Source organism: Rhinichthys klamathensis, unplaced genomic scaffold (assembly GCF_029890125.1).
Source record: "Rhinichthys klamathensis goyatoka isolate OS25496 unplaced genomic scaffold, OSU_Roscu_1.1 h1tg000161l_1, whole genome shotgun sequence".
Taxonomy (NCBI): domain Eukaryota; kingdom Metazoa; phylum Chordata; class Actinopteri; order Cypriniformes; family Leuciscidae; genus Rhinichthys; species Rhinichthys klamathensis.
In genome coordinates this window covers 1,199,955-1,222,875 of record NW_026606695.1, presented here as the reverse complement: position 1 = coordinate 1,222,875, position 22,921 = coordinate 1,199,955, and the positions used below count along the sequence as shown (strand labels likewise).

At 40.6% G+C, this 22,921-nt stretch overlaps 1 protein-coding gene across 1 annotated transcript in view; it reads right to left on the bottom strand.

Annotated features, from left to right (window-relative positions):
- pcdh7b (protocadherin 7b) overlaps window positions 1–22,921 on the bottom strand; it is a 139,114-nt gene that overhangs the window by 64,099 nt on the left and 52,094 nt on the right. The window contains 2 exon segments of the mRNA XM_056258922.1: window positions 1,200–1,268; window positions 1,270–1,416. Of these exon segments, the coding sequence (XP_056114897.1) occupies window positions 1,200–1,268; window positions 1,270–1,416 (216 nt within the window).

Here is a 22,921-nt window from a genome sequence, read left to right as displayed (position 1 = left end):
TAAAATAGCTTCCCCCTTTAATCTACATTTAGGCCAATATTCTCCCAGTGATAAAGTTAAAAACCTTTTTTTTTATTTTTTTTTTTTATTTAATTTTCCCAGTCTAGCCTCCATTTGTGAGGTGTTTTTACCGTTGACTTTTTTACAAACCATGATGTTTTAGTGTCATATGACTGGTCTCAATGAGGTAACACAATACGCAAAGCAAAATATCAGGACCTGATAACTTAACTCTAAGAGAAACACTCGCTCCTGCTCTACTAACATGTACTCCGATGAGCAAGCAGAACAGACATTCCACAGAAAATGGCACGCTGAGCTCACACAATACACACCTGTTGCTGATAAAGTATCAAATGTAGACAAGACAGCCCTTAATGTTCGACAACTGCTACCGAATACCACCCCAACAGTGGCTCCATTGATAGAGACCCAACATTGGTTGGCTGGTCATCAACAATGGAGGTAACTGTTGACCACAGAGAGCTTCAATAGAGGATAGGTAACTCAGCCGCAATGAAACAAGATACATGCTCTTACTGTTCAAGCCCTTTCACCTGTTAAACTCCGACAATATAAAGAGCGTGATAGGCACAGTGGCATATCGAATTGACAGTGATTACTGAAAAATGGCCAAAATTACTCAAGCGAAAGTGGTTTCTGGAAATCAAATGTTTTTGTAACTCGCCAAAGCACAGTAAAAGCAAAGAAAAGGATGCATTTTTATCCTATTATCTGGTACACAAGCAAACCTCTTGTGAATTTATGTTTATACGATGAGCTACGTCTCCAATGAAGCAATTTTGACCTCATCTGATGCTACAAGAAAAAACAGTCAGTTGCCTATATTTTAGACTATACTACGTTAAACAACCTTTAGCTCTTACTGGAATAACCAGCAAAATAAATAAAAACGAATGGCATATATATATAAATCAACAAGAATGCTACTGAGATGTTGATCCAGTCACAATAAAGACTACAATCACACTTAGCGTGCAAGACAACGCCTATCCAGTCCTTTCTATTCATATGTCCGTATATGCAAGGATCTGTAAAACTGTAGTGTCAGCGTAGCGGTGTGTGAGTGTGTGGCCTTTTGTGGGAATTTCCCTATCTTGTTAACTGATGAGTATGTCTCTTCTTATTTAGCTGTTTAACTTAACTCTGACTTATCTTTTTTTTGTGTTTGCCCCTACCATTTTCCATATGCTCTGCCTCACCGACACTGCCATCGGGCGTAGTCCTCTCATAGGCGTCTTCGGGTAGAGGGAGGGCACCTAGTCTGGGGCCGGACGAGCTCTTGCTGCTGGGCGTCTCCGACTCCTCCAGGCCACTGTCGTAGCAGCTCTGCAGCGAGCCCTGGTGCGGGTCCTGGGGCTGGCTCACCACCGAGAAGGTCACTCGGCGAAACGGCTACAAGAGAAGAGATTGCTGGGAGTCACTGGACTGAAGAGGTCGAAGAAGATAGGTTGATGGGTAGATTTTTTTTTTTTTTTTTTGGAGGGGAGGGGGAATCATTCTCAGTTAAAGTACTTTTGCTGTAGCACTAGTTGGATTAGCGCACTGCGCTACATTCTACAAAACGACACAAACATCAACTGGATTAATTGTACTCTTTCTCTCTAAGTAGTTAATATATGAAGCTTGAAAGCAGTGTTCAGCAAGGGAAGCTAAAAAATAAACAAAACAATACTAATGAGCTGCACAGCACTTGTTTAATGGATTCTCACATAAACAAAAAAATGTTAGGATAGTAAGTTCAATGCCCACAGGAGTAAGTACAGATGCCACACTTGGCAATGTGGTTTAAATATAGCGGCGGAGGTCTGAAGGACATCAAAGTCTCCTTGTGTGGTTTACTTTATAGCAAAAAACAGGACAAGACAAGCAAGTATGGTCCCGATGGGAGATAGAATGGAACACATGGCTACAGGCTAATAAACAATCGCATGGATCCACACACACACACACACACACACACATTTTTCAAAGTAACTAAAGAACAAATAGGTGAAAGGATGCACATAGGAGTAATAAACTGGAACACAGAGGCTCGTGTGAATTTGTGCTCTGCGCTCTGGACCTTTGATTTTCATTTCCTCTTCCTCTTGGGTTGTCTCAATTGAGGAATGGCACAAAAGACAGCATGATCGAAGGAGATGACTGACGGTGGGCCAGGAAGGGAGACAAATTATTTTGGTTTGTGCTGAGATGCAGCGTAAAAGAGAGTAGGGAGACAAATTAAACTATAAATGGATCATAGTTCATTTCATTAAAGTGAACTAGATATTCATGAAATTAAGTGATGAACTCTCTATTTTTGTACTTGTTTTCTGCTGTTATCAAAGCAAAACAGTGGGATACTGAAACCCTTTAGAACTTTTTAATCAGGAAAATGAATTTTTTATCCTGATTTAACTGCTCTAGTAGAGGGAAGCTGGGTTAAACAATATGAGGACTTTTTGTCCTTCAATACACTGAGATAAGGGATACATATGGTCTCTGAGCTAAATGAGTGGCGGGAAGAGCGAGAGAAAATGAGAGCACGAGCGAGAGAGAGCCGAAAGTTTGAAATTAAATTTTGCTAATTTAACTAGCATTGGAGCCTTGTAATGAAACCATTGACTCTTCCTGTCGGGGTAAGTGAAAGCAGAGGGAAAAAAAGAGGAGAAGACAATGGAGGAGAAGTGATCCCTCCACCCTCCCGTCATTCTTTCTTTCTATCTCACTCTTCAGCCTATTACTTATTCAATTTATCCTATGCTGATCATTGCTGCTGTTTAGTCTTTGTGTGCTGTGAGTTGAAACATAATTCAACACAATTCATCAGTTAGAAAACCAGTGAAATAGTGACTAAGACAGGAAACAGAGACTTGATTGCTTTATATGATGAACAGATTTATTTAGGCTTTTATTCACAAATAACCATTGAACAGTGAACATAAACAGAAGCTACACCGAACCTGCTTGATGCACAAGAACAAACCTCATTGGTTCTTGAGCAAGCTCATATAGTACGTGCTCCATATCACCTCATTGGTTCTCGCACGTCAAGTGAACATGCTTGAGCTTCCGTTTACCACAATTAATGTGTGAGTTGATGAATATTTATACGTAAAAAAAAGCCTAAAATCAATCTGTTCATCATATAAAGCGATCGAGTCTCTTCAGAAAATGTGGACTAAACCGTTCAATTCACATGGATTAGTTTTACAATCTCTTTATGAACGTTTTGAAGCATCAAAGTGGTAGTTGCATAGCTGTCAACGGAGGGACAGAAAGGTATCAGATTTCTTTAAAAATACCTTAATTTGTGTTCCGAAGATGAATGGAAATCTTAAGGGTTTGGAAAGACAACCGGGTGAGTAATTAATTACAGAATTTTTATTCTTGGGTGAACTATCCCTTTAAAGGGATACTCCACCCAAAAAATGAAAATTTTGTCATCATTTACTCACCCTCAAGTTGTTTCAAACCTGTATGAGTTTCTTTCTTCTGCTGAACACAAAGGAATATATTTTGAAGGACGATTGGAACCAAACAGTTGTGGGGCACCACTGACTTCCATAGTATTTTTTTTTTTTTTTTTTTCTACTATGGAAGTCAATGGTGCCAAACAACAGTTTGGCACCATTTATAAAATGGCCTCAGTTTTATAAAATATGTAACGGGGATCCTTGCTCTGTCCAAGAATATCTTAGTCTGAAAAAGAATGAAGACCCCTGCTCTAAATAAATATAAACAGCAGCCAAACAACCAATAACCTTTTTTTTTTTTGTCTAATCTCTGCAGCGAAAAGTTCGGCTGATGCATTAAATAGACACTAACAAAGCAGCAGCGATTCTAAGTGTTTGCCTCTGGCCTTCTCCCCGCTTCCCCACTTCCTGTCACTGCACATTTTCTTTCAGGAATATTAAACAAGACGGAGCACCATCATTCACTCCTCTTTTTCTTTCCAACTCGCTGCCTTTCAGACTGAGTGGCCTAACACTCATCATTACTCCAAATTGTCCCTTTAATTTGACACGTTGCCATAATCTTGGCATTTGTATTCTGTCAGGTTAGTAGGGCCTGTCTTTAAATGTAAAGGAGTGGACATGCTCGCTTACACACACACACAAACACAAATGGTGGTTCATTGTCTATGCATTTATAAGGCTATACATATGCACATATCCATGTGTCATTCATCTTTCTCTAACATGCCCTTGAACTAGATATCTCCAAAATGACTGTTTGTCATTCACTGATGACCAGTCACCACGGACAAAAACTTGCGGTCACCACACAGATACCAATTCCTACAATATTCTGATAACATTAAGGAAACCGTTTCCACACACTTGGCATTCGTTCTTCTGCTGCATTAATTAATTTATTTATCTGTCTCCCTCATTTATCTGGCTAATGTAGAAATCTTGGCAATAAATCATGTTTCCATGTAATTACAATCAACATTCAACAAATGAATTGAAATAAATATTCATGGGCTAAAAATTTCACTTTGGATAGTCAAACATTTGTTGCATAATTAAATAGAAGCCCACAGGGGGTCTCACTACTGCGCTGAAATAACGGATCAAAATCATGTTTATGTATCAAAGCCCCATTCTCTCTCTCTCTACCTCCAAAATGAAATGGCTGCCTCTGCAGCTAAGTGTGACAGCAATCAAAGTCCTACGCTGAAGAGTTAAGGCTTAAATTACCCACAAAATGAACTGAACTTTAGATAAATTGGTGGAGTGTGGCATTATGCTTGGTGCAAATGTGATTTTCAAATATAAGAGTCAATGAATGTCATGCAAGAAGAATGGCGAGATGGGAAAGTGGTTGCCCATGCAAAGATAGATGAATTGGTTTATTGATTGGGCATTGATTGGCTGGGCTTCCTTACTGTGGAAGCTGCTTTATGAAGGACAAATTTAATTAAATCATACACATATACATGAATGTCTGTTCATCCTTTTCTGGCATTAGTCATCCCATGTAGGTTGAAAGTATGTAAGACCCTCTGATAAGGTCCCCCCCCCCCCCCACACACACACGCGCATATATATTGTGTATGATAATTGATTATGATAAATGTGATAAATGGATATGATAAATGTAGAGGGAAATCTGAGGCAATGCATGCTAAATATTGACTGTAGAGAAGGAAAATGAAGTGCTATTTAAATACAATGCAACAACACTACCTGTAATTTTAAGGGGTTTTCATCAGCGTAGGTGGAAATACTATTTTAATAAACCCAGCAGAATACCCAGTGGATTTGCATTCATTTCAAAAGTAACTCTATTCTGTAAACAAGCTCATTTTCTATCTCTTCCAAACTGTTCCGTAGTATCTTAGTAGAAAGTGTGTGTCTGTTTGAGTTTCTTGGGTGTATGTGGGTAGTGACGTGACCTATATCCATGAACCATGGAAAGCCGTGGTTATAGCCAAAAACACAAATTCTAAAGCTGCCTGTGTCTTTCTGCAATCAAGCAGACAAGATAGGAAAGGAGAAGATGAAATGAAGGAAGAAAAAAAAAAACGCTGGATGAGATAGAACGGCAGACAGGACGAAAATGCAACTTGGGTGGTCAGTGTAGGTAAACTCTATTCAGTCATTGGTGTCTAGACGTGATGGCCTCGTGATAGAACCTGTAATTAACTTCTGTTCAAATTTTCATAAGCACCCTGAGGGTGAACAACAGACTGCTATCTGATCAAGCTGCCACTGTACAAAACAGCCCAAGGGTAACGCTACTATAGGTCAAAATAACTCATAAATCAGCTCTAGAATGAGCTTCAGGATCAAATTCTTATAATGTGGTTACCAAATTTCAAGCCAAATGTGAGAGATAAGCATTCTGGAGTTTTGATAGGATGAACAATGGGTCTTATTCACTAACAATTGAGTGGTTGTATTATGACTTCTCACGAAAAATATCCGCCAAAATATTCACAACACGTACATACACACTTTCGTCAAACATATGCTGCTCTCACCAGATCCTCCAGCAATGCCAAGTGTCAATCTCAAAACCATGCAATTCAAGCACATTAAACACCTTTTATACGGACCCAGACCTCTGATTTGCCAGGTGTGCATGCACATAAAGAGCTTTTCATAGTCGTTCACTGTATATGATGAAGTATATTTAAGATGACAATAAATGGCATTATTTATTTATAATATAATATAATATAATATAATATAATATATATATATATATATATATATATAATATAATATAATTTAATTAGGGCTGTCAAATGATTAATCACGATTAATCACATCCAAAATAAAAGTTTTTTTTACATAATATATGTGGGTGCACTGTGTATAATTATTTTTTATATATATATAAATACACACACATGCATGTATATTTAAGAAAAAAATATTATTTATATATAAAATATTTATATTTATATATAATATAAATTATATATAAATCTATATACAGTATATACATGAAAATATTTCTTAAATATATACAAGCATGTGTGTGTATTTATATATATAAAATAATTATACACAGTGCACCCACATATATTATGTAAAAAAAACTTTTATTTTGGGTGTGATTAATCACGATTAATCATTTGACAGCCCTAAATTTAATGTTATGTAACATACAGAGTAAGTGCTTTTTGCGTCCGTGTGGTTTCAGTTGGTCCTACATTTCTTTCAGTTGTTTTTACATTTTTAAATTTAGAATAAATTGTAGTAAAAAAGTTTTTGGTGATTCATGGTTTGTTCGTGAAAACGTTTGTACACAGATTCCACACACACATGTGTGTGCACCCATGCTTAGTGAACGAGATCAAACGTATTTCATCTTTGTTCTGAAATAACACAATCAGATGAACCAGAACAAATGTTATAAAATTAAATATACATTTTGTAAGGGTTATTAGAAAAACAAGCTGGAACATTAGCTTTGGGAAAAAGTTCATGTTCATGACTAAGCTATAGATCTCTTCTTACTGATCCCAAAAGATATATACCTGTTAAAACATATTTTCCATGCACTTGATTTCCCACACCCATGTAAACTTTCCCAGTAAAGTCAGTTATGTATTTGCAATAGTCAAATGTGTGAACTGTCAAAGTTATTAAAAAGCAATTAATCTGTAAAAACTGGCAACTTGCTTTTTTTGCCTCAAGGAGCTATTTCTACTCCTTACTTAGTTTTGTTGTTGTAACCTAATATGTTTGATGTGGCTGTAAAATATTTTTAATTTAATAAAATCATTTAATTTAGATGCGACCATACGAAGAAAATACTATTTTTACACTTTTTTTTATTTTTAGATCTGGTAGAAATAATAACTTATTTGTTAATATTGTTAACTTATAACCTTAACAATCGTAGGTTACTACTTTTTAAATTTTGAATCATAAATTATTTAAAATGACGTTGCATTACATAAATAATTTTTTTTAAAAACAGACTCGTTCCAGTTGCAGATTATTAATCAATGTACAAACTCTTGTCCTTGTACGGCTTATAACTGACATTCTGAATTTTCAGGATATTTCAAAATCTTGATAAGATAAAAAAAAAAAAAAAAGTTGTGCACATTATCTTGTGCACTAAACATCTCAAGTCTAAAAGCGAGCGCAACACATTAAGAAAGGAATGTGTCTCTGGGTTTAAAATACTAACAGAGCCCCTGGTGAGGAGGTCAGGGAGTTTTGTTTATCCTGGAGCTTTGGGAGGCTCAGGTGTCTGCTTTGTCTTAAGGGATGACTGGCCCTGGTCAAGCTTCATTTCTCTTCAGCCTTCCTGCCTATGAGGACCTCCAGATGGGCTCTAGACCTCCTGAGACCTGCTGGAGTTTCGCCAGGTCTGAGGTCTCTCTGGCAAGGCATATATCAACACACCTCACTGCAGGCACTGAAAACTTCTAGGCCAGATCTTACCACCGGACCACTTTCCTCGACTGAGTGCACTTTTGATATCTTACCCAAGACTGTTGTGTTTCAGTCGACCGGTCTTACTCTAAGGGACCCCTGAACATACTCAAACTGAGTCACTGCAAACATTAAACCATTAAGCCACTTTTGAGGCCCTCCTTTGATTGCAGTCCACATGTCTACAGCTTTAAACGAAGGGCTCTTTAATCACATTTAACCCATCAACTGCCCTCTTCATGGACAAGCCTCAAGCTCAACTGAGCAACACTTCAGACGGCAAGGAAAAGAAAAAAAAATCTTTGTAAAAGAATGCTGTTGAAGTTCTTCAGATAAAACCTTCGGAGTACATCTTGGTGTACGTCAGTTGGCTGCCTTTGAATGTAATCCTTTTCGAAGGCACTGAGGCATGGATATCTCATTCATTCATTCATCTATCCATTTTTCCTTGTCATCCACTCCACCTCACACTCTCGGCAACGGAATAGTGATGCATCACTTCTTGCCGTTCCAGTCCATTTCCACTCAGGCCAACTTCGCCTTTCTGCATGCCAAGTGTTCCAGATGTTCGTGCCTTTGCCAAACAAAACACTGAGGATGTTAGTCACTGTAGTGAAATTATCCACCCTTGTTTATCAGCGTTCATACATTCTTAATCAAGAAGGCAGCATTTATATGTGGAGCAAAGAGCCCGCTCATCAGAAGTTCTCTTGATCCTTGAATTTTTCTCTTATATATTCGCAATGAAAGCACGGTTGCAGCGAGCATCTGTTTAAATATTAAATTTCTGCTCTTGTTCTAGTCGAAAATTGAGGCTCAGTGCTGCCTCAGTATCTTTAAGCCTCCTCAGGTACATCTTATTCCTGGTTTTATGATTGTGGTATCCTATAAACTCTATAAAACTTTTTTATGTTGTTCCCAAAAGTCATGCTATCCCTATTATTGTCCTCATTTTGGAGAAAGGATGGGTTGGATAAGTGAAAAACATGTTTTTTTTCAATAGATCTTCCAGTTAAAACAACCTTGCTATACTCTACCTTTACGTCCCTCATTAACATTTCAGAACTCGCATTAACATTCCTGACGAGTACTGAAAAGATGAAGGAAAAAAAGCACAGACAGATGGGAACCTCAAAACATTTCTCTATGCTCTTTTCTTAAAATCCTAGCTAAACTTTTAATTGCTCTTTAAGCGGCGGATTAAGCCAGAACATATTCCGAAGGGATGATGTGACGGCTTCAAAGGCTTAGCCGACCTCTGACCCTCGTTTCATGAGAAGGAACAATCCCTCCAGGGTGCTGCTTCACACTCCAGATCCCAAAACATGCTCCTCTCATGTTTATATTTAGATTTTAATGATAAATAAACACCACAGACATTTCACACCGGCACATTTTCTCTCAATTCATGACGCTACCCAAATAATGGATTTTGGATGCATTGTGTGCTTTTAGTTTTGCCTTTAAATTCAAAATGTGTTTTTCTCCATATCATGTTTTTTTTTTTTTTTATAATCTCGTCCCCAATAAAGAGTGAAATGGATATGCAGTTTCCTGTTCTGGTGCCGAATATCTAACCTCATCGGGGGCAAATCCATTATCATCGCCAGCAGAAATGGATTACTGTCTCAGGTATCTGTCAAACTTACAAAAATGCTTTCAGGTGCCTTTCCTAACACGATAATGTAGGAAAGTTGAACTCCATTTCAACTTTGAAACGCACACACAAACAAACAAGCACCCGTGTCTAACTCACAGACAGTCTGGCTTTGTCTTACGTGATCACGTTACAAACAATTTCAGACGATCTCCTTCAGCTCAAAGGACACTATCTTCACCCTTCTTGTGTGTCCCCGCATCCGTCAATCATCGGCCAATGACACTGCGCTACAAAAAGCGTGCAGGACTCACTGTGACTACAAGCAGTCAATCTGACAACTGACCCACTAATGTCACTAAGCGACAGGCGTAATCGCCATGGCTAAGGTAGTCAGGGGTGACAGAGGCCTTAGAGTCAGCGAAAGTGCAGGCTGTAAACAACCTGAGGGCGGATAGGATATTGTAACTCGGACCATGTGGTTTCCCGCCGTCTTTCCTGAGCAAATATCTGGCAGCGTAATAAAAAATTCCACACAGACTGAGTAGAGAAATGACAAAACAGAGTATGTGTTCACACCTCAGCTGGATTATGATTGACACATGACTGCTCTAACAAAGCACCGAGTGCTGTTCCCTGGCAGGCCGCATTATCTACATCATAAGCACTAGTCTATTAAATACATCTGCAAACAGTGAAGCTGTCAAGATGGCAAATAATGCATTAGAGTGATACATCTTTTGGCGTTTTAGGGATTGTGAAAAATGTGCCGTACAGAGAAAATATTTAACCTGGGGAGCGGAAATGTGAGCAGAAAGACAGAGAGATATCATGGACGACCACAGAGTGTTATTGAAGAGAAATATATATATATATATATATATATATATATATATAGTGAAAAGAAACAAGGATTTAATTGAAGAGAGCAACATTTATAGGCCTCTTCATAGCTTGAGGAAATCTGTTTTACAGACGTTCTTTGTAGTTTTAATCATGTCTCAATGTTGTTCTCAAAATTACGAAGCAAATTACCAACAGTTTTTCGGTTAAGTCTGGTGTCTTTTGGGAAATCAATTCCCATCTGGATAGAAATGTCTGCAATTGTGAATATTACATTTTTACTAAACTTATGCTCATTTATTTTGACCTTTGTTGAATAGGCCTACTTTAAATTACCATTTATTGCTGCAGGGGTGTTCATAAAAATAAAATTCAATTCATAAGAAGAGTCGATCACTGACTGCACATAACGTAATATTGTCACCTTAAAGATTTCTATTTCAAATAAATGCTATTCTATAGAACTTTCAATGGATGTATCCTTAAATGTACATTTTAGGCAGCACAAATGTCTTCAACTGTTATAAGAAAATGTTTCTTGAGCATCAACACATTATAATGATTTCTGAAGGATCATGGGACACTGAAGAATGGAGAAATGCATAAAATTCAGCTTTGCCATCAAAGGAAAAAAATACATTTTAAAATATATACAATTATAAACAGTTATTTTAAATTCTAATAATAGTTAATAATATTACAGTTTTTACTGTATTTTTATCAAATAAATGCAGTCTTGGTGAGCATTAAACTAAAACATATGTTTATTTTAATGGGTTTTCATGATGCTATCTTAGTAAAATCTTAAGAGATCACAATCCTGTTTGAATCATACGCATCCAGTTAATACTGCAACTCAAATGTTGTTTATAAAACTAATCTAATATTGTCTGAACAGCACTTATGACTGTCAGTTTAGTTTCAATAGTATATAATTAGTCGCAATATTAAGACATGTCATCATCCATAAACAGTCAGATTAAGATGTATCAAACTATTCTCATCATGTAATGTTTCATATACCCACTACTCATGTTGATTTTCCTTAAATGTTTATTTTTTCATTCTTTAGAGAGCTCAAACGAGCAGTAAATGTATGTCATTAACAAGATGACTTTCCAAATAAGCTCATTTGGGTTTCAAATCTCGACTGCACATATTTCTCTTCTGTTGTGTGTTCTTGTATTGTTCTTTTATTCTCATGCTGCTAAACAAACAAACACGTTTTGTGCCCTGGCTTCTGTAAAAAAAATCACATGAGACAGAGAACCGAAATGGTGAGAAAAGAGTGAGCGAGAGGAGGCTTAGCATAAAAGATTAACTATCCCTTTAAGAATCATTTTCTCAAAATAATGCTTTGTCAAATCTAAAGTCGTCATGAAACGGAAGTTGCAATAGTTTTTCTTACCCATTGAGATGTATATCGGAGTTTTGAACAAGAAAAAAATGTAGGGTGGGACTTGATTGTGTCCCCAGGAATTGATTGGATCATTGTGGTTTTGCCAACGCTATCTCATGACCAATTCGTATGAATTCGTACGAATGAGGAAAAGGTTGCTAATTCGTACAAATTCGACCTCGTATGAATTCGTACAATTTGTCTAAACCCAGTCGTATGAATTCGTAAGAATTAGCTACCTCGTAAAATTCGTACGAATTGCCGTGAGATCGGGTTGGTTTTTGCTATTCATACTTTGCAGTCACGTGACTACCTTGGATACCTGGCGGGCAACAAACGGGTATTTTCAATGTAGAGTCCTGTAGTTCCAGGTCTTATGGGTCTTTTAGTAGGTATCAAGTCTGTTAGCGAGCTAGCTGCATAACTATGGACTAGAAATAGGATTAACTCCAAGGTAGCTAAATTGTGTAAAGCAGACAAGGTTTTTTAAGATAATCGAGCAGTAATAATTCCTCCGTAAATAATATCTAGCTCTACTGTTGGGTCATCTCTGGTTCTCATTGAAAACCATAGATATCACAAACCTCAAAACACCAACTTTTGTATAGTAAAACTGGCGACGTCCTGGCAAGATCCTTGATTAGTTTACTGGGTTTCGTTGCTGGAGAACGACGTTCTTGCCCGCCAGCCAGTACTTGTGACGTCACATGCAAAGTATGAATTGCTGTGATATCATGTGACTGACAGATTTCCAGCACTCGTGCAACTAAAAAGGCTAATGTAACTAATTTCTGGGGCCAGTACTGTCCCCTATAGTTACAAACCCCCACGCATGTTTCACGTTTTTCTAACCTGTTTTATTTCCTTTACCTTTTTTTTTTTTTCATTTACTTCATTTCCTGTGCAACCTTTCAGTGGACTGGAGCAAAATAAGGCGTTTATCATGAATAAATCAATGTCAATGTGGCAGAAAAGCAAAACTCCATTTCCGGGGGCTGTGGACACATTACTCAAAACATCCCTACCGTGTCACCCTCAAACATACACACATACATACGCACACATGTTGTCATTGCGGTGTCCTTCATCAACAGACTGACTCCCCTGTTTAGATAGAACGGGCCATTTATGAGTCTCAGCCCAGGTCCAGAAGACAATTATGATAGCTGCGATTAAGAAAACAATTATTCCAGAGAAGTAATTATCCTCTAATGTTTGAACAAACAGAAGCAGAGAGAGAAAGAAAGAGAAAGAAAGAGCCCAGGGCCATGTGAGATTAGCCTGGTGTTCACACTGTGATGGTCATTACATACAGGGGTGGTGAAGAAGTGATCAAACTACTGATGTTACAACATAATACACACAAATTCACGCTCATGCTCAGATATAAACAGCCTTTAAGTGAATCAGCACAAATAGCTAGTCCCAGTACTACACAATTGCTTTTTTTGAAAAAATGTGCATATATTCATAACAAACAAACTCAAAGCCCTGGTGAAAAATAAATATACTAAAATGTATTTGAAATACATTTATTTTATGCTAAGTATACTTTCCTTGTTAATAATTATCAAAATAAACAAAAAGTAAAGAAAACAGCTGCATGAGGAAGAAAATCCAGTGCAGTAAATGGTAAAACAATAATAATATTAATACATTAAATTAATAAAACAAGATGAAAGGGTGCTTTCAACAGTCACTCTGCATACAAGTGAATATGAATGAACATGTAAATGTATCAGTTTGGCTCTTGTCCAGACAAATCCTGTGAGTTCCTCTTTGGCCCTGAGGTAAATTGAACATAACAAAAAATAATATAATTTGAGTGCTATGGTGAAGAACCTCCTTTTTACGGACAAGGTCAATTCCTTCTATAAGCAGTAATGAGAGAGTGGCTCTTTCTACAATCAACAGACTTCACACACTCAGTGTGGATTAATTAAAGGTGAAGTGTGTTTTTTTTTCTATCTTAAGATACGTTCTCCTTTCCCAGTTCAATGCTCAGAAACAACTAAGTAAGCCATTTAAAGTTTGAATGGCTTAACAGTGTAAACACTCCTTTTGTGTTAACTTCTAGCACAACCAATGGCATGAGTTTGGGGGCGGGGCTACCTGTTTGGCCAGAAGGGGAATATTCCAACACTGTAAAAAAAAAAAAAAAAAACTATATGATCAATAAGTTATGCCAACATATGGGTTTACATTGCTCTAACTCACCAAAACAACTTATTTTTTTCAACTTTTTTTGTTGAAAGATTCAACTATTTAATGTAATTAAATTTAATGTAATTTAAGTTGCAATGACTTACAATTTTAAGTACAATCAACTTGAATATTTAAGTCTTTTTTAAACTTTTTTTTTACAATGAAAGGACCTATTTAGAAACTTATTTTTCTTAGAAATAATTTTTTTATTTTTATATTGCATTTTGTTCAGCTACATATATGCAGTATTCCAAAATTTAATAACTTTTTTTTTTCTAGAATTTCATTCTTTTAATGATTTTATGTCCTCCAAATAATATTAAGATGATTGTTGCAGTTAGGCAACCTATTTAGAAACATTTATTACGTTTTTTTATAATTTTTATATTGAATTGCATTTGGCAATATATACAGTATAATAAAAGATTATACCAAAATGCTATTAATGTTGGTTTTTCCCTCTTTCTAAATATACTGCATGGCTGGCAAGTAACAAAGAAACTCTCGTATCATTGAGATTCTGGGTGTAAGTGAGGCTTCAGTCGGCTTGAGCTTCTTTCAACAATTCCACTGGCCATAAAGACCCCAAAAAATCTCATCTCCACTGCTCGCCTGTCTTCGTTCCTTTCAAACAGCCATCTACGAGCTGGGCGAGATTTAGTTTCTCCAAAGATAGAAGGATAGCAGCTCCGCACATCAGCCTGCTTCAAAGGGAGGTGCTATCAGACCCTGCCATCGCCATGGCAATGAAGAAGATACCGATCCTAATCCCCATGTAAAAATGAAAACCTCCCTAGTGCCTGTGGGACTTCTTCGAGTACACTTCGCATTTCCGGCTCTCTCGCTCTCCAGTCTCTTTCCATTTGAGATCTAAGTCACTAAGATTAGAATGTACCTCAGCAAACTCTCGTTCACTCTTTCTTTAATTGATATATTGGGAGTGAACATTTGTGTGGCTTTGGAGTTGTTACTCTGAGAAGAAGCTGTCATTTTATACTGATCTGGGATCAGCCTCCTCTCTAGGTAAACAAGATAAAACAGGTACAGGGCGACTGGAATCGTTTGAGTGGTAAATGTGTGACTTGTTGTCACTGTGTTGGGTTGACTCAATAGCTCCTTGCCTGAGGGCCGCGGAGAGTCAAACGTATTATTAGCAGCGTGAAAACATCCCTGGGGCCAGCTAAACAAATAAGACACACGCGATCCTGGAAAGATGGGAGAAAGACAAATGACAGAAAGGGAGAATTTCTAGATGAACTCTTAGAACTCTATAGAATTACAGAAGGAAGCAGGAGTGCGTACGATATATAAAAGCAAAAAAATTTTTTTATAAATTGAGTCAAAATAATGTCCATGTCAGAAATGTACAGTTCTAATACAGGCCTAATACAAATCATGCAGTTAGCTAACATCATTTATTAATTTTAGGCAGAAACTATGAGCTCATTATTGTGATCATAACATTTTGAAGTAGAAAGATTGTTGTTTTATTTACAACTTTCAAAAATACGGCGTATATGTTTTTTTACTCATTATAGTACTGTAAAGATAGATGCATTACCTATCTATTTTTGTTAGTTCTTTATTTAATCAAATGTTTATATATTTTAATCAAATGTATTGATAGTTTAATTAGTTCCCTTTCGAGGGAACTCTCGATGCGTCACTTGACGCTTTGGGAACGCCCCCAGCGTGCATGCGTCTGAGCATCAATGTCAACTAGTCCAATGGAAAGAATGAGCGTCACGGGCGGGTGACGTCATGACCAGGAAGGGATAAAGGCTCACCCGGTGAAACGCGGCATTAGCTTCTGTGTCTCAGCAAGCGATCTGTGTCATTTTGTCTCTGTCTTTTTACTGTTGTCTGTTGCGGAAAAGGATGGAAACTAAACAAGTGTACAAACAGTGTGCTTCTCCCTGCCCGCGTTATTTAACGGGTGGGGACACACACGAGCTTTGTGTCGTTTGTTTGGGAGTGGAGCATGCGGTCTCAGCCTTCGAGGGGGCTGAGTGCCAGCATTGTGAGATGTTACCGCTTCGCATGCTCCGCTCTCGCCTGTCACTCTTTGATAAAGAGAGTGGGCAGGCTCGCGATCCGCAGGGATCAGGACCCGCGTCTGCTGAGGCAGCGCGGAGATTGCATTCCTGGGGATCGCAAAAGGAACTTTCGGAGGGGTTGGAGACGGGTCCGAGGGCTCTTTCTCCTTCCTTACCCGAGAGATCCAACGCTCTCCCCCCGGTGTCGGAAGCATGCTCTGCGGTTTCTTCCGCCCGGGGAGAGAGCCCTCCATTACTTTATTGCTCTTCCTCCGAGGAGGTTGATGCGATGAGTTTGGAGAGTGAAAGCACACACATGGGGGAAAGAGATTCACAATTTATTTCCCCAGCATATGATGAGCTGGTGGATGTTATGTCGCGGGCTGTAGAGAAATTAAATATTGAATGGCCATCTGAGAAGAAGGGCGCTCGTCCTAAAAGCAAATTAGATGAGCGCTTTTTATCTTCCACCACATTATCTCCACCACGAGGGCTTCCATTTTTTCCCGATTTGCACAATGAAATATCTAAATCGTGGAATAAACCTTACTCATCACGTCTTTTCAGCCCTCAAGTTAACACTTATTCGAGAATAAGAGGGCTGAAAGAGTATGGTTATGAGGCGATGCCCCAGGCGGAAGAGAATTTAGCCAGTTATCTTTCCCCTGGTCCCGCATCGTCTCTGAAAGCCTCGGCTTTGCCCACTAGACCGCTCAAAGCCACTTCGGTGTTAGTGGGCAAAGCTTATACGGCAGCAGGTCAAGCTGGAGCATGTCTGCATACTATGGCAGTGCTCCAGGCTTATCAAGCTGACCTGCTGGGGGATCTGGATAGTAGTGAGGGAGTCAGTCATGACGATGTTCGTGAACTTCGTCGGGCTACCGATCTTTCTCTCAGGGCTACTAAGGAGACCGCCAGAGCAATTGGGCGGTCTATGGCAGCCTTGGTAGCTACTGAGAGACATTTATGGTTAAATCTGTCTGAAATTAAAGAAAAAGATCGAGCTTTTTTATTAGATGCTCCGCTTGAACCTTCTGGTCTCTTCGGCGACGCAGTCCACGCGGTCGTCGAGAGATTTCAGGAGTCAAAGAAACAAGCTGACGTTTTTAAAAAGTTTATCCCTCGCCGGGTCCAGCCCCCTGGGGCTGCTGGGCGTGAGCAGCCCCAGCCGTCGAGCTCATCATATCGTGTGCATCAGAAAGAGAGTGTTGCGTCTCGTGCACCTCCACGTAGAGACTGGAGACGGACGCAACCCTCTCAACCGAAGTCTTCTAAGTCGAAGCCGGATCTGAGGACCGTTCTTCAGGCGAAGAAGACTTCGGTTCCAAAAAAAAAAAAAAAAGGTCCTGATGTTCATGCATCAGGCCTGTGAGGACAGCCCCGACCGAAGTGGAGCGGTGTACACCTCATTATACGGTGCCCGTTCCATTTCGGGGTCCTCACGAGACCGTTCTGCCAACCCTGCCACCCTCGGTGCTTCAGGGCGCAGCGGTCTCCAGCGAGTTGCTGATGCTATGCTGCGGCACAGCATCGGTTTCGCGCCCTCTGAGGGGGGCCTTAGAGCGGCCAGTTCAGGTAGTTCCTGCCATTATGTTTCAGGCTCCGGAATTAGCCGTCTCGATAACACCAGAGACCAGCCTCGAGAGGCTGGTTCCCTTAGTAAATTTTCTGGCAGCGTGGAAGCTTCTGCCGAATATTTCTCGTTGGGTCCTGCAGATTGTAGAGAAAGGTTACAGAATCCAGTTTGGTTCTCGTCCTCCTCGTTACAACGGGGTGCTGCCCACAGTGGTGCATCCCGAGCAGGCTCTGGTAATGGAGCAAGAGGTAAAGGCCCTGTTAGCAAAGGAAGCTATAGAACAGGTGTACTCACCCGACAGAGTGTCGGGTTTTTACAGCCGTTATTTCATTGTTCCAAAAAAGGATGGAGGGTTGCGTCCCATTTTAGATCTTCGTCTGTTAAATCGTTCAGTACAGAAACTCAAGTTCAAGATGCTGACACTCAAGCAGATCGTGACTCAAATCAGATCCGAGGACTGGTTTGTCACGATAGATCTGAAGGACGCTTACTTCCATGTCTCCATCCTCCCTCAGCACAGGAAGTTCCTAAGGTTTTCTTTCGGGGGCAAAGAATACCAATATCGGGTTCTTCCTTTCGGTCTAGCTTTATCACCCCGCACGTTCACGAAATGCGTGGATGCAGCTCTAGCCCCTCTCAGGCTTCAGGGCATACGTATTCTGAACTACATCGACGACTGGCTGATTCTAGCGGAATCAGAGCAGTTGGCGGTTCGGCACCGAGGTGTCGTTCTCGCTCATATGCAGATGTTGGGGTTGAGGCTCAATGCCAAGAAAAGTGTGCTTTCTCCAGTACAGAGAACCACTTTCCTTGGTGTGGTATGGGATTCAGTGACGATGCGGGCCACTCTATCGCCCGTTCGTGTAGCTGCTATCCTGACAGCCACCAAAGAGCTAAAGCTAGGCCAGTCACGCACTGTAAAACAGTTCGAGAGACTGTTGGGTCTTTTGGCGGCAGCGTCCAACGTGATTCCTTTTGGCCTGCTGTACATGAGACCTTTGCAGTGGTGGCTCAGGACCAGAGGGTTCTCCCCGAGGGGAAACCCACTTCGTATGATCAAGATCACGCGGCGATGCCTTCGTGCCTTGGTTATATGGAGAAAACACTGGTTCTTAACCCAGGGTCCGGTGTTGGGAGCTCTCTGCCATCGAGTTACGATCTCGACAGATGCTTCCCTCACCGGCTGGGGAGCGGTAATGGAAGGCCGCTCGGTTCAGGGTCGGTGGAGGAGTCATCATCTTTCTTGGCACATAAATTGCCTGGAGATGATGGCCGTCTTCAATGCGTTGAAGCAATTCCTCCCAGACCTGAGGGGCCATCATGTGCTCGTCCGTACAGACAACACATCGGTGGTCTCTTATCTGAACCGTCAGGGGGGTCTGCGGTCGCGTCCGCTTTGCAAGCTGGTGCACCAGATCCTCCTGTGGTCTCTGGGGAAGGTACTCTCCCTGAGGGCAGTGTATATTCCTGGGGACCAGAATATTGGGGCAGACATCCTGTCGAGGCAGGAGCTGAGGCCAGGGGACTGGAGACTCCACCCCGAGGCGGTGGAGAAAATTTGGGAGTTTTACGGCCAAGCAGAGGTGGATCTGTTTGCGTCTCAGCATACGACGCACTGTCCACTTTGGTTCTCCCTTACTCACCCAGCCCCCCTGGGGCTGGATGCTATGGTGCAGACGTGGCCGAGGCTACGTCTGTACGCATTTCCCCCTGTTGCTCTGCTCCCAGGAGTTCTGGAACGAGTCCGCCAGTACGGAATAAGCCTACTGCTAGTAGCACCACGCTGGCCGAGTCGGATCTGGTTTGCGGACCTGATCCATCTCTTAGACGGTCCTCCCTTGGAGATCCCGATCAGGAGAGACCTTCTGTCTCAGGCCGGGGGCACAATATTTCACCCTCGACCAGAAATTTGGAACCTGTGGGTTTGGCCTCTGAGGGGGCCCAACTCATAGAGAGTGGTCTCTCAGCTGAGGCTGCTGAGACCATTCTAAGCTCCAGAGCTCCAGCTACTAGGAAACTATATGCGCTTAAATGGAGAGTTTTTTCTGTATGGTGTCACCGACATCAGTGGGATCCAGTTAACTGTTCTGTGAACACAGTACTCGAGTTCCTGCAGGAGCGCTTTACGTCAGGTCTATGTCCTTCCACGCTCAAGGTCTACGTGGCGGCCATTGCGGCTTACCACGCCCTGGTGGGGGGTACATCGTTGGGTCGAGACCCCCTGATTACACGTTTCCTTCGTGGCACTTTGAGGCTAAGGCCTGCAACTCGCACTAGGGTGCCAGCTTGGGATCTTGCTTTAGTACTAGAAGGCCTGTCTAGGGCTCCATTCGGGCCCTTAGATTCGGTTTCAGAGAAGTTTCTTACCTTTAAGACTATCTTTCTGCTAGCTATTTCGTCCCTTAAGAGAGTTGGAGACCTTCAGGCCCTTTCGGTTTCCCCCACTTGCCTTGAGTTTGCACCGGGGATGGTCAAGGCATTCTTATATCCAAAACAGGGATACGTCCCTAAGGTGCCGACCTTGACTCCGAGGCCTATTGTGCTGCAGGCTTTCTGTCCTCCTCCTTTTACATCTGCGGACCAGGAAAGGCTGAACCTCTTGTGTCCAGTGCGAGCACTGGATACTTATGTTCATCGGACATCGTCAATGAGGAAGTCCGACCAGTTATTTATTTGCTTTGGATCACCTAAGAAGGGTCTTCCTGCTTCTAAACAGACGGTTAGTAAGTGGATAGTTGAGGCTATTTCACTTGCATACGAGTACTCTGACCTGCCGTGTCCTTTGGCGGTCAGAGCTCATTCTACGAGGGGTGTGGCGGCCTCTAAAGCCTTACTATTTGGAGTTTCTCTTCAAGACGTTTGTGATGCGGCAGGCTGGTCCTCACCGCTCACATTCGTTAGGTTTTACAGCTTAGACCTGGATGCTGCCCCAGGTTCTCAGGTGCTTAGTGCTTAGTTTCAACAGACTGACACTCAGGTACTTGGAATTCTGGCGTTTTGGGTATTCTCGTTCCCAAAGCGTCAAGTGACGCATCGAGAGTTCCCTCGAAAGGGAACGTCTCAGGTTACGACTGTAACCGTAGTTCCCTGAGAAAGGGAACGAGACGATGCGTCACCCTGCCATACTTCCTGCTTCCCTGTGATCGGCTTGCTTCGACTTTTTGAAGCTAATGCCGCGTTTCACCGGGTGAGCCTTTATCCCTTCCTGGTCATGACGTCACCCGCCCGTGACGCTCATTCTTTCCATTGGACTAGTTGACATTGATGCTCAGACGCATGCACGCTGGGGGCGTTCCCAAAGCGTCAAGTGACGCATCGTCTCGTTCCCTTTCTCAGGGAACTACGGTTACAGTCGTAACCTGAGACGATTTTTTATTACTAATTAATTATTTAATCTAAAAATCTTTACAAGTAGAAAAGTTTTTCTCTAAACTTTTCTCTAAACCTGCTCTTGAATATATCACTCTACAAACACAATGAATGCTGGATAGTGTTCGTTCATTGGCTGAATCGAATCTCAGTCTACCCATTAGACCCGCTCATAGCCAGCTGCTCTATAGGCCACTGAGAAATCCAACAGGTAGACAGGTTAATGGCTAAATGTACGAGGACAACTAGGTTGATCAAATGAAACAAGGTTCTTGCTGGCCAATTAGACCAAAGAGAGATATGTACAGAGATAGACAAAGAGAGAAAGGTAAAATGTTCCCCCTGTTCACAGGCTACTGTAATCACAATACATTCTGTAACTTGAGATGAAGAAACCAAGCATCACACGGTGTGCAAACACACACTAACATGTTTATTTTAGTGTTAAGCACGAGCCAGTAGGTGATCGTGATTATGTTATATAATTATTGATTGAGGAAGAAAACATGAGGAAAACTGGTCTCTATGTGGTCCTGACGTTATCAACTCCACAAGTGTTAAACAAGCAAATTTGTCCTATTTCAAATAATGAATTATAAAATGGCATATCAAAATTCATAAATTATGTTTACCCTTAACGCGTTCCTTGAGGGAACTAAATTGAACTACACAAATCAATGTCTGGAACTGAAAAATGTAACTAAAACATTTAATTGACCAATTGAGGTTTGAAAAAGTATGTGGCTTGTGTTCAGTTTGTGTGTCACAACACGCTTTTGAACTTGACGAGCAGGTTTCTTTACCAGTTCAAACGCACCGACATTTACTGGCACACACGTATCCTCGATTTCTTTGACAAACACACATCGAGAGCAAAGACAACATGCTGAACTCCTTAAATTACTGCAATGAGGCATAGAATGAGGATTAACACAGCTCTGTAAATGCTACCCGTCACGACTTGCCTAAATATCAAAGAAAAAACGCTCTCAAATCATATATATGTTCTTTTTGGAAACCACACTGATGAAATTTAAATGGCACTCTTCCAAGTTGTATTAAAACGGGCAAATTACATATTTTGAAACATGATCCATGTGAGTCAAGTGACTAGAATCAGAATCAGATGTTTTTGCTCTTATGAGGAATCTGGCTTGGCAGGTGCTGACATTGGAAAGAAAATAGGTTTGAAATATACGCCACAAGTAGACAGCAGTCTTAAAATGCTTAAATATGAGGGGTGGAAAAGGCCAATCATAACAGAGAGTAACTATTGCAGTGGATAATGATTTATCTGGCTTAAACCACACACACACACAGACATGTATGTATATATATACACACACATGTTAGGCCAGTACCAGTAAGTTCAATCAGGTTTTAACAATATTTTGCCTGCACAATCTCCAAGACGCCACGACATCTTACATACAATAACACAACTGGTGCCAGTGTATTGGAATTCTGTATCAAATATAATTCACGACCACAAGTCAGGTTTATCTAAACATAACGGCCCCATTGAAACATTACTGTTATTGTTTATCAAATGAAACTGAGAATTGTTTAAAATATTACCGGATCAAATATCAGCATGTTGGCTTATGTGTAAATATCTGCTGACACATTTACAGTACCTGTTCTACATCACTTGTTAGACTGAACAGTAACACAACCAGCGCATGTTTGACTGGACCAGGCTGGATATCTCATGCCGTCTGCTTTATGTCCCCGTGATGGAGGAGAAGGCAAAGTTTATGTGCCACAGTTAGAAGAAAGTTATACAGAAACGCTTCAGGCTCATTGCGGTTCCATGTAATAATAAAAGGAATGATGTGTGTACAAAAGGGTTTTCAATTAAAATCCCAAACAAATTCAAATCACAGAAGTGTGTATAAATATACATAAAGGTACTGTTTATATAGCAGCCCAGAGCATTTGAATAATCTCAACTGCCTGTGTCCACACAAACACATTGCCAGGTCG